The sequence below is a fragment of the Ranitomeya variabilis genome, chromosome 1 (genome assembly GCF_051348905.1).
Source record: "Ranitomeya variabilis isolate aRanVar5 chromosome 1, aRanVar5.hap1, whole genome shotgun sequence".
Lineage (NCBI taxonomy): Eukaryota > Metazoa > Chordata > Amphibia > Anura > Dendrobatidae > Ranitomeya > Ranitomeya variabilis.
In genome coordinates, this window is record NC_135232.1 from 206,125,179 (window position 1) to 206,138,476 (window position 13,298).

The window sequence follows — 13,298 nt, forward strand, 5'->3', positions numbered from 1 at the left end:
GCGACAAAGCCGGTCGAGCGGGAACAAGCTCCTGTCTCAGGCTGCCAGAAGCGCATGCTGCAGGGGATGGAGGTGTAGCTGGGCGAAGGGAACAGCTTCCGTCGCTGCCACCAGTACCCCCCCCATGCAGAAACGGATGGAATGAGGGGAAGGACAACAAAATGCTCCCTGTTGAAAGGGTAAGATCTTGTCTCGAGGGAGAATCACCAAAACTTGGGAGGTGTCCAGGATCATACCTAAAAGGATATCCGCTGAGATGGAACTGGGGAAGACTTTTTTTTTTTTTTTTTTTTTTTATAAATTTATCAAACAGCCCAGGTGTGAAAGAGTATCCAAAGCGATGCGCACGCACTCCGCTCCGGTTTGGAAGGATGGTCCCTTGATTAGAAAGTCATCTAAGTATGCAACACGACCATGTCCTGAGCGTGCAGAGTGGACACGACAGCCGCCATGACCTTCTTGAACACTCTGGAAGCGGTGGCGGGACCGAAGGGCAAGGCTGTGAACACGAAGTGTTCATCGCGAATAGCAAAGGGCAGAAACTTCTGGTGACAGGGAAAGATGAGAACATGAAGACAAGCATCCCAGATGTCGATGGATGCTAGAAACTCCACCATCTCCATAGAGGTTATGACTAGTGATGAGCGAGTATACTCGTTACTCAGGTTTCCCAGAGCAAGCTCGGGTGGTCTCCGAGTATTTGGATGTGCACGGAGATTTAGTTTTCGTCGCCGCAGCGGCATGATATGCGACTAATAGACAGCTTGTATACATGTGAGGGTTACCCGTTTGTTAGGGAATTCCCACATGTATTCAGCCAGTCTAGCAGCTGCAAATCATCCATCCTGAAGAGCCGAACCCTGCCAAACTTGATTAGAAGCTTGAGGTCCAGGATGGACCACCCTGACCCGTCTTTTTTGATGGCACGGTAAAAGAAAAAAAAAAAAAAAAAAAAAAAGACTGTGCCTGCGCCTCTGTCTTGGGAGGACGAGAAGGGAAGAACCGTGTTGGATCCAGAAGACACCAGGTCCCTGATCCATTTCTGCACGACGAAAAGCCAGACCTGATCAAGCAAAAAAAAACCCAGGCGATCGCCCACTTTGCCGGTGTTGACTGGATAATGCCACGAGTCATTGAGACGAAAATCAAATGGGACCTGGATCTCTTAGATCTGGACTGTTTTGGTCGGCTTCTCCACGACTGGTTGGTTTTGTAAGAAACCTGGGAGTCGCTTGGCTTTGTGCTGGGGAAAGAATTTACTTTTCCTTCCTGTGGCGTCAGAGATAAGCTGATCTAGCTTTCCCTTGAATAGATGGCCGCTTTGGCCGAGAAGCTAGAGACTTTTGGAAGCTCGCCATTGCCTGCGTCACAGGGTTCGTCTGATAGAAATAGCGTTAGAGGCTGCCAGCGCGGAACCGTTAGCTACACATTAAGAGAAGCGTGCACCAAATAACCCCCGGCGAAGGCAATCTGAATTGCCAGCTCCACTGTCTCCGGGGGAAGCTCACTGGTCTGTATAGCTCTGTCAAGGGTATCTATCCAAGAGAGCTGACTTTGGCTATCCACGCCACAGCAAAGGAGGACAAGAGTGTCGAACTTGAGGACTCGAACCCCAAATGGCAGGATTCTTATCTAACGGTCTGTAGGGACTTTAATTGAAGACCAGTCTGGTAAGAATAAGAGGGTTTATGACGCCAGACAAGATACCGGTGGGTTAACTGGAGGGGATTCCGCTCACTCCTTACGCAGATCCAAGAGAAGGGATATGTCGCTTCAAGTCGTTTTTTGAGAAAACAGGATCCTCCATTTTCTCATAGACTTGTATTAGCGACGTATCGCGACGGATGGCCACACGTTTCGTCCGTCGTGCACTGGATCCTGCAGAATTTGACGGCCCGTCTTTGCCAAAAACCGTTTTTTTTGTCTGCAGTGGAAAAACATTCCCCGATGCCTCCTGCGGCATACGTCGTTCCACAGAATGGGTGCCTATGGACACTGGATCCTGCGCACACTATGAAACGCAGGAATCCAGTGACGGACTCTCTCGTCCCCGGAAATTTCTCCATTGAAATTCAGGCAACAACGTGTGTAACGCATCCATTAAAACACTGAATGCATTACACACGTTTTTCACGACGTCCGTCGATACGTCACAACAACGCATTACGACGCCCGCCAGCAGACGGAAGTGTGAAAGAGGCCTTACCTGCGCTGCAGCTGTCCGGAATGTGGAGACCAGCCTGGCTCAGCAGCGAGTAAAAACATCCAGGGACTCTGTAAGCAGCCCCTGCAGAACCCTGCTGGGTCCCAACACCAGCTGCCACAGTCTCTGGCCACCGTAGCCATTTCCACGTGACACTTCCCTGGACGGATCCCCTGTCCCCTTAAATGGCCGTCGAGACATCCTGGTAAGGAAATCTCGCACCACGAGAAGCGCCAATGGAAGGGGAGTATCCGCCGGGAGACGTACACAAAAAAGGAGGTGGAGTTTTTGACTTGTGGCCTAGCAGAGGCCTAAGCCGGGGACTACATTTTCGGTGCCAGCCGAAAGGACCCCCGGAGTGACGCAGGGCGTGCTCAGGAGACCCCTCCCCCACCGGACCTGACCCGGGCACTTACCCCTTTGATCCAGAAGGCCAATGGAACGACGTGCAGAGCCGGACTGCTCTGCTTTCAGGTCAGGTGCTGCAGGGGAAGGTGCAGGAACCCTCTATCCACTATCCCTTCATCAGGGAGTTGGAGCGGGACCGTCCGCCTCCTTCCATCACCGCTGTTCAATCAGTGGTGATGCAGTGGGGGCCGCACGAACGCCATCGATTCCTCTGTACATTCTAGGGGTGCAGTCCCTTAGGATGGGACAGGGCTATGGTCCGGCTCCAGTAGGCCTGGCTGCAGAAGGGGGTACATGGAAGCGAGACTCATTCTTCCTGTCTGTTGATGGTGTGGGGAGAGCGGTGCCCTTGAAGGGACCCGTCGCACCTAAGCCAGCTCAGTCATATCTTCAATCGGTGCATGAGGGGGTACGTGGAGGCGATACTCCACGTTCCTGCCTGTTGGTTGGGGGAGATTGACCCTTGAAAGGATCCGTCGCCCCTATATTCCTCGTAGAAAATAGTAAAAGGTAAAAATAAAATAATACATTATGGTCTGAATAGCAGACCCATGTGCCTCCTACAGACACTAAGCATGAATTGGTTCGGGCTGGAGCCAGTGGTAGGTGTACACTGCAGAGGAGGAGCTAACTTTTTTTGTCTTCACTTAGTGTCGCCTCCTAGTGGCAACAGCATACACCCATGGTCCTGTGTCCCCCCCAATGAGGCGAAGGAGAAAAAAAAAAAAAAAAAAAAAAAAGACATGGAGCAAATACATTTAAGACTGCCATAAGTTGTTCTTGTGACTTTTCTGCAAAGTTTACATAGAAATACAATACAATATGTTGTACCTCACACCAAAAGGTTAATCGAGTTCCATTTTCTAGTCTTTTTTTTACATTTTGATGTAGGCACTAATAACTGGCATAATACTTTTGGCTTAGGCATTTTTGTACAATCGCAATAATAAAATGATTACATCTCCTAAATTGTATTATTGTAAATTGAATATTAAAATTGAACGACTATGAGGTTTGCAATACCTTATTTAGTGTCCGTAAGTCCTCCATGATTTGTTCATCTGTGAGAAGATAATTTAGCTGGGGTGCAAGTATTAAAGAGAAAAAAAGAAAAGAAACTTCACAAAAAAAAAAAAAGGTAACAACGAGTGTACACCTGTGAAAAGGCACTCCTTATTGTAGAGCTGAACACGGACAGGGGATCCCATGTAATGTCATGTCAACAAAGCCTTGCCGAGGTCATCGGGACAAAGGATTTTCACCTCTGTTCACATGTCCAGTTGACAACCGTTTGTAATGGATCTGGAAAGTTGGAAAACGATATTTTGATTTACGTTTTACATTGGCTTTTACTAGAGATGTCTCTAGAACATTGCTAAAAAAAATCCTTTAACTGATGAGAAAACAGATGACCATCCATTATGATCAATATCATATGGATTTAAATGTTAAAAATCGTTTCCATTCCTTTTTTGGGGTACTTTTTGGACAAGAGATCTTGAGCAAATGAGTCCCAATGCGGTGCTCCCTCTCTTTCGTACAGGTGGTGTTTCACTGAATGCACAATTATTATTATTTTTTTTTTTGCAGACCCATAAACCACATAAAAATACAGAAACATGTCCTCTTTTGGTCTGTTTTAAACAGACAGAACTTGCAAATTCAAGCGAGTCGCACAGCGTAGACTACAGCCAGCACACTGAAGTCATCTGAGCGGAATCCTTGTGTTATTTGCTGGGATAAGCCCACATGAAAATCTGATGACACACAAATGGTAAAAACTTACACACAGACCAATAATGGATGAGAACTGGACCTAGCCCACTAATGAAAAATGGTTGAGAAAGAAAAATCACTGATGTGTGAATACAGCCTTAGATGTATCAATTGATTACTTCATTGGCTCAAATAAAAAGAAAAGTAGCTGTGATCTGACATTTTTTAGTTACCTGTTCTACTATATCTCTGCCTTCACAACTTAGATCACAGTCAGCCAAACCTTCAGCTATAACTCCTGACCGCCCCATACAGTTCCCTGATCAGCTCATGTTAATAGGCTTGTGGGCCTGTTACCACTAAAAATATCTGGCTAATTGTGCATTAGAAAAGCAGCTGCCAAACACTATCTTAAAGGGGTTGTCCGAGTTTGGGACAAAAGTCTGCAATCACTCTATGTGACTGCCGAAGCGTGATAGCATGTGGCATACACTATGTCACGATTCACCTGGTGCTAGCAGTGTTGTGGCGACATGCCTTATTGTCTCATGTGGCCTGCTGTCACGGTTCAGCAATCTGCAGTCACAGCAGACTTTGGTCCACAGCACTGACAACCCCTTTAAGGCTAGAAATCAAAGGAAAAAATATTGCTCCTATTGGACAGCCTCTATAAAAATTCAGTTTGATCTACTGTCAAAGCTGGCCATCACATGTATCTGCAGTTAAGACAAAATTTGGCAAGAACTGTGACATTTGTTGTGTCCACGCACATAATATTAAAGAGAACTGGTCACCAGGTTTTCCCTATATAAACTAAATGGCTGATGGGTGTTGCTCATCTGTGCTCGGCACCTCCTCTGTCCACGCAATTGCTGCCCTCCAGCCTTGAATGGAGTGGCTGACATTTCCACGGTCTAGTCAAACCTTGCCCCTCCACAGTAGAGAACAAAAGCAGAGCAGGTGCAGCAGAATCTGTGGGTGACATCAGCCACATCAAGACAGGAGGACAGCAAATGCAGGAACAGCGGACGCAGCAGACAAGCAACAGCAACGGGGCTGGACTGCACTATTTAGCATATGGTGCTTAAAGCTTAAAAAAAAGGTATTTCCTTAGACATGCAGGGGAGCTGAGCTCTTACAAACAGGTTGGTGGAGTGATGGTGCAGACAACTTTTAGGTGGCATATTTAGTTTATATAAGGAAATTAATTGTAAAGTGCTGCGGAATATGTTGGCGCTATATAAAAATTATTATTATTATTATTATTATTATTAAACCTGGTGACAGGTTCGCTTTAACAGTAAGTTCTACCAAAATAGACTGTGACCAGCTTATACTCAATTTCAAAGCCATGTCCTTCAAAAGGATGAAGACTACATATTGCAATCTAGGATATAAAATATCTTTGGACATTGGCTTATAAGAAGTTTGGGCACCGCTGTAGCGCTGGCTCCACCTACAGGCTGTTAGTGGAGCAACACAACAATACATAATGTGAGGATATTTGTCGATTTTGGTCTGATAATCTTATTAGTGAAGTTTATTAATTTGCTTGTGTCGGAGTATTTCCCTGCCAAAAGAGATGTCAATTTTACTAAGTGTTTTATTTTAACCTGTGTTTCAAGCTGTGCTCATGACTCTAAAGCCCCTGCTTACTTCAAAGCATTAGGGCAGCATTTTTCCAAGCTTGATATAACAACAGCTGACAATTCCAGCACAAAGAACTAATCTAACTTATGTAAACTTTACAACAAAGTTCCACATGTAAAGGATATCAGGAGCCGGTTTCCTTCTTTTATCAGGAATTGGTACAGGATCATTTGGTCGTCGTCGTAATTTTCGAGTCATAATAGGTTTCACTTCCATGGAATCTGTCAACAGAAATAAATTTTTTATAAGAAGTCTACGATGCCGTATGCAAACGAGATAAACCGGTTATGTGTGGCAAAACAGCGCTACACTTGTAAGAGCGATAGTTCTTTAAAAACAGTGCAATTGCACAAGGACACTGCAGGAGCACAGTGGCATGCTACAAGTGTCAGCGCGGGCGCACGCACATGATACCCAACGCATTCTGACACCCTGGTTCCTGACTATTAGTGATGAGTGAACGTGCTCAGATAAGGTGTGCTAACTGGGTGTCTTCAGCGTGCTCAAATAATATGTTTGAGTCCCCGCGACTGCATGTAATGTACACTGCTCAAAAAAAAGGAACACAAACAGAATATAACTCCCAAGTAAATCAAACTTCCGTGAAATCAAACTGTCCACTTAGGAAGCAACACTGTTTGACAATCAATTACACATGCTGTTGTGCAAATGGAATAGACAAAAGGTGGAATTTATTGGCAATTATCAAGATACCCTCAATAAAGGAGTGGTTCTGCAGGTGGGGACCACAGACCTTACCAATGCTTTCTGGCTGATGCTTTGGTCACTTTTGAATGTTGGTTGTGCTTTCACACTCGTGGAGACGGACTCTACAACCCACACAAATGGCTCAGGTAGTGCAGCTCATCCAGGATGGCACATCAATGCAAGCTGTGGCAAGGTTTGCTGTGTCTGTCAGCGTAGTGTCCAGAGGCTGGAGGCGCTACCAGGAGACAGGCCAGTACACCAGGAGATGTGGAGGATACCGTAGGAGGGCAACAACCCAGCAGCAGGACCACTACCTCAGCCATTGTGCAAGGAGGAACAGGAGGAGCACTGCCAGAGCCTGCAAAATGACCTCCAGCAGGCCACAAATGTGCATGTGTCTGCACAAACTTTTAGAAACCTACTCCATGAGGATGGTCTGAGTGCCTGACGTCCACAGATGGGGGTTGTGCTCACAGCCCAACACCGTGCAGGACGCGTGGCATTTGCCACAGAACACCAGGATTGGCAAATTCGCCACTGGAGCCCTTTGCTCTTCACAGATGAAAGCAGGCTCACACTGAGCACATGTGACAGAGTCTGGAGACGCCGTGGAGAGCGATCTGCTGCCTGCAACATCCTTCAGCATTACCGGTTTGGCAGTAGGTCAGTAATGGTGTGGAGTGGCATTCTTTGGAGGGCCGCACAGCCCTCCATGTGCTCGCCAGAGGTAGCCTGACTGCCATTAGGTACCGAGATGAGATCCTCAGACCCCTTGTGAGACCATATGCTGGTGTGGTTGGCCATGGGTTCCTCCTAATGAAGGACAATGCCAGACCTCATGTGGCTGGAGTGTGTCAGCAGTTCCTGTAAGATGAAGGAATTGAAGCTATGGACTGGCCCGCCCGTTCCACAGACCTGAATCCGATTGAACACACCTGGGACATCATGTCTCACACCATCCACCAACGTCACGTTGCACCACAGACTGTCCAGGAGTTGGCGAATGCTTTAGTCCAGGTCTGGGAGGAGATCCCTCAGGAGACCATCCACTGCCTCATCAGAAGCATGCCCAGGTGTTGTAGGGAGGTCATACAGGCATGTGGAGGCCACACACTACTGAGCATAATTTCCTTGTCTTGAGGCATTTCCACTGAAGTTGGATCAGCCTGTAACTTCATTTTCCACTTTGATTTTGAGCATCATTCCAACTCCAGACCTCCGTGGGATATTAGATGTGATTTACATTGATAATTTTTAAGTTTTATTGTTCACCACATTCCACTATGTAATGAATAAAGATTTACAACTGGAATATTTCATTAAGTGATATCTAGGATGTGGGATTTTAGTGTTCCCTTTATTTTTTTGAGCAGTGTATATATGCCCCCCTTCCTTCCCGGACCCTCATGTAATGTATACATGCCCCTCCCCAGACCCTTCTGTAATGTATATATGCCCCTCCCTGGACCCACATGTAATGTATATATGCCCCCCCTTCCCTCCCCAGACCCTCCTGTAATGTATATATGCCCCCCTCCCCGTACCCTCCTGCCATGCATATTCCCTCTCCGTCCCCCCCCCCCCCCCTCGTGTCATGTATGGGCCCTCCCTGTCATGTTTGGGCTCTTCCTGTCATGTATGGGTCCCCCAGTCCCTCCTGTCATGAATGGCCCCCCGTCATGTATGGGTCCCCCGGCCCCTCCTGTCATGAATGGGTCCCCCGGCCCTTCCTGTCATGTATGGGCACCTTGTGTATTCTATGTGATGTATATGCTACAACTCCAATGTCTCCTATGTGTGAGGTATATAGAGCAGTTTCGGTGTCTCCTACATGATGTATATACTGCAGGCCACCCAAATGCTTGAGCTCTATAAATATAACGCGAGCAATGACTGTGCCCTGTGAGGAGACCTGCAGTGTAATATACATTGCTGTTCGGTACAACTTAATGCTCCGAGTTCTTTTCAAAATTCATTGCAAAGAGTCAACTGTGCTCCAGACTGACACAAATGTGGAGAAGCAGTACCGAGTAACAAAATCATCACTATCACCTAACATTGATAATTTAGTACGGCCCCCGAATGATGGCATAAATAAACAAAGGGTCTCTGGCAGAAAAAAAGTTCCTGCTCTATAATAAATGGTTATGCAGTTTTATTAGTATTTTTGAGATGACAGACATCTTTTACAATGCTCAGTAGCCTAAAGTGTAAATTGTCAAATTTTAGGACCTGCAAAATTCTTAAAAAAAAAAATTTGATTTTAAGAAAAATAAAGGTAATTTTTTATTTATTCCCTTTTTGCATTGACAGAACTTACCTCCTGTTAGTTCCATTGTTAATTTTTCATTCTCAATCATTTTCTTCTTTTCCTCTAATTCGGCTATCAAATTCTCCTTTAATTCAATCTTTTTATCTTCAAATTCTTTCACTGCTGCTTTCTTCTCCTTGATGTAGTTTCTTTCTACCTGCTCAGTCTAGGAAGATAATATAAATCACGGCTGTAAATAATTAATAGGAATGATGCATGCGATACACTAAGAGCCAGGAATGTCACTTACCTCTAGCTGTAAGAAAAGTTCTGGAGGAAAAATAAAAATAAAATCAGTTTAGGAATTATTATTATTATTTATTGTTATAGCGCTTTACATGTGAGGAGGGGTATACATCATAAAAACAAGTACAATAATCTCAAACAATACAAGTCATAACTGGTACAGGAGGAGAGAGGACCCTGCCCGCGAAGGCTCACAATCTACAAGGGATGGGAGAGAATACAGTAGGCGAACAATGACAATTATCCCAAGCATAGACTAATATGCTAGTGTATAAAAAAAAGTATATCCTGTACATCTAAGAAAATACAACTCTGACACCATAATATTTTAGCCATAAAGATCTTTTCTAATTTCATGCGACATGTAATAGTGAAATCTCAGTCATTTTAGATCAATGCCACTTCACCATCACTGAAGTGAGAGCAGAAGACCTTGCTCAATGGAGCTCTGCGGCCGGTCACCTGTATTAGTCCCTCCTACAGAGACTGGCGAACTTTGCACAGACCTATACTTTCTGTGGTCAGTACAAGCAGCCTCTCCAAAGACCAGGAGAGCAGTTAATTATCACTTCTATCCCTATGGTTAACCCCTTTACCCCCAAGGGTGGTTTGCACGTTAATGAGCGGGCTAATTTTTACAATTCTGACCACTGTCCCTTTATGAGGTTATAACTCTGGAACGCTTCAACAGATCCTGATGATTCTGACACTGATGATTCTGACATTGTTTTCTCGTGACATATTGTACTTCACGACAGTGGTAAAATTTATTTGATATTACCTGCGTTTATTTATGAAAAAAAAAAAAGGAAATTTGGAGAAAGTTTTGAAAATTTCACAATTTTCCAACTTTCAATTTTTATGCCCTTAAATCACAGAGATATATCACCCAAAATACTTAATAAGTAACATTTCCCACATGTCTACTTAAGGCTACGTTCACATTTGCGTTGTGCGCCGCAACGCACAACGCAAACAAAAACGCAGCAAAACGCATGCACAACGCTGCGTTTTGCGCCGCATGCGTCCTTTTTTTGATTGATTTTGGACGCAGCAAAAATGCAACTTGCTGCGTCCTCTGCGCCCGGACGCGGGCGCCGCAGGGACGCATGCAGCGCAAAACGCAAGTGCGACGCATGTCCATGCGCCCCCATGTTAAATATAGGGGCGCATGACGCATGCGGCGACGCTGCGGCGCCGACCGCAAATGTGAACGTAGCCTTACATCAGCACAATTTCGGAACCAAATTTTTTATTTTTTTTTTTTTTTAGGGAGTTATAAGCGTTAAAAGTTGACCAGCAATTTCTCATTTTTACAACACCATTTTTTTTTTTTTTTAGGGACCACATCACATTTGAAGTCACTTTGAGGGGTCTATATGATAGAAAATAACCAAGTGTGACACCATTCTAAAAACTGCGCCCCACAAGGTGCTCAAAACCACATTCAAGAAGACTATTAACCCTTTAGGTGTTTCACAGGAATTTTTGGAATGTTTAAATAAAAATGAACATTTAACTTTTTTTCACCTAAAATTTACTTCAGCTCCAATTTGTTTTATTTTACTAAGGGTAACAGGAGAAATTGGACCCCAAAAGTTGTTGTGCAATTTGTCCGGAGTACACTGATACCCCATATGTGGGGGTAAACCACTGTTTGGGCGCACAGCAGAGCTCGGAAGGGAAGGAGCGCCATTTGACTTTTCAATGCAAAATTGACTGGAATTGAGATAGGACGCCATGTCGCGTTTGGAGAGCCCTTGATGTGCCTAAACATTGAAACTCCCCACAAATGACACCATTTTGGAAAGCAGACCCCCTAAGGAACTTAGCTAGATGTGCGGTGAGCACTTTGACCCACCAAGTGCTTCATAGAAGTTTATAATGCAGAGCCGTAAAAATAAAAAATCATATTATTTCACAAAAATATTTTCGACCCCAATTTTTTATTTTCCCAAGAGTAACAGAAGAAATTGTACCCCAAAAGTTGTTGTGCAATTTGTCTTGAGTACTTTGATACCCCATATGTGGGGGTAAACCACTGTTTGGGCGCATGGCAGAGCTCGGAAGGGAAGGAGCCCCATTTGACTTTTCAATGCAAAATTGACTGGAATTGAGATAGGACGCCATGTCGCGTTTGGAGAGCCCATGATGTGCCTAAACATTGAAACCCCCCACAAGTGACGCCATTTTGGAAAGTAGACCCCCTAAGGAACTTATCTAGATGTGTGGTAAGCACTTTGACCCACCAAGTGCTTCACAGAAGTTTATAACACAGAGCCGTGAAAATAAAAAAAATTTTCCCCACAAAAATTATTTTTTAGCCCCCAGTTTTGTATTTTCCCAAGGGTAACAGGAGAAATTGGTCCCCGAAAGTTGTTGTCCAATTTGTCCTGAGTACGCTGATACCCCATATGTGGGGCGGAACCACCGTTTGGGTGCATGGCAGAGCTCGGAAGGGAAGGAGCGCCGTTTGGAATGCAGACTTAGGCTACTTTCACACTAGCGTCGTGCACTGCACGTCGCTATGCGACGTTGCAGCGCACTGACGCTAGCTGTGAATGCGCCGCACAACGGGAGCAGCGGATGCAGTTTTCCAACGCATCCACTGCCCCATTGTGAGGTGCGGGGAGGCGGGGGCGGAGTTCCGGCCGCGCATGCGCGGTCGGAAATGCTGCAGACGACGCACCAAAAAACGTTACAAGCAACGTTTTTTGGTGGCGACGTGTGGCAATGCGTCGCTAATAAAAGTCTATGGAGAAAAAACGCATCCTGCAAGCACTTTTGCAGGATGCGTTTTTTCTGCAAAACGACGCATAGCGACGTGCAGTGCACGACGCTAGTGTGAAAGTAGCCTTAGATGGATTGGTGTGCAGGTGTCACGTTGCATTTGCAGAGCCCCTGATGTACCTAAACAGTAGATACCCCCCACAAGTGACCCCATATTGGAAACTAGACCTCCCAAGGAACTTATCTAGATGTGTTGTGAGAACTTTGAACCCCCAAGTGTTTCACTACAGTTTATAACGCAGAGCCATGAAAATAAAAACTTTTTTTTTTTTCCACAAAAATTGTATTTTAGCCCCCAGTTTTGTATTTTCCCAAGGGTAACAGGAGAAATTGGACCCCAAAAGTTGTTGTCCAATGTGACCTGAGTACGCTGATACCCCATATGTTGGGGTAAACCCCTGTTTGGGTGCACAGGAGAGCTCGGAAGGGAAGGAGCACTGTTTTACTTTTTCAACGCAGAATTGGCTGGAATTGAGATCGGACGCCATGTCGCGTTTGGAGAGCCCGATGTGCCTAAACAGTGGAAACACCCCAATTATAACTGAAACCCTAATTCAAACAGTAACCCTAACCACACCCCTAACCCTGACACACTGCTAACCCTAATCCCAACTGTAAATATAATCCAAACCCTAACCCTAACTTTAGGCCCAACCCTAACCTTAGCCCTATCCCAAACCCCAACCCTAGCCCCAACCCTAACATTAGCCCCAACCCTAGCGGGAAAATGGAAATAAATACATTTTTTAAATTTTATTATTTTTCCCTAACTAAGGGGCTGATGAAGGGGGGTTTGATTTACTTTTATAGCGGGTTTTTTAGCGGATTTTTATGATTGGCAGCTGTCACACACTAAAAGATGCTTTATATTGCAAAAAATAGTTTTTGCGTCTCCAGATTTTGAGAGCTATAATTTTTCCATATTTTGGTCAACAGAGTCAAGTGAGGTCTTGTTTTTTGCGGGACGAGTTGACGTTTTTATTGGAACCATTTTCAGGCATGTGACATTTTTTGACCGCTTTTTATTCCGATTTTTGTGACGCAGAATTACCAAAAACCAGCTATTCATGAATTTCTTTTCGCGTTTATACCGTTCCGCGTTTGGTAAAATTGATAAAGTAGTTTTATTCTTCGGGTCAGTACAATTACAGCGACACAACATTTATATCTTTTTTTTATGTTTTGGTGCTTTTATACGATAAAAACTATTTTATAGAAAAAATTATTATTTTTGCATCGCTTTATTCTGAGGACTATAACTTTTTA

The 13,298-nt window shown here is 44.8% G+C and overlaps 1 protein-coding gene across 2 annotated transcripts in view; it reads right to left on the reverse strand.

Moving 5' to 3' along the window:
• The window catches only part of SUDS3 (SIN3A corepressor complex component SDS3), a 103,799-nt gene that overhangs the window by 52,155 nt on the left and 38,346 nt on the right, over positions 1-13,298 (reverse strand). For both annotated transcript variants that reach the window (XM_077292138.1, XM_077292134.1), the window contains exons 5-8: positions 9,247-9,266; positions 9,006-9,162; positions 6,103-6,198; positions 3,635-3,696 (exon numbers count right to left, since the gene is read on the reverse strand). In XM_077292138.1, coding sequence (XP_077148253.1) covers positions 3,635-3,696; positions 6,103-6,198; positions 9,006-9,162; positions 9,247-9,266 — 335 coding nt within the window. The remainder of the gene's footprint in view (positions 1-3,634; positions 3,697-6,102; positions 6,199-9,005; positions 9,163-9,246; positions 9,267-13,298) is intronic.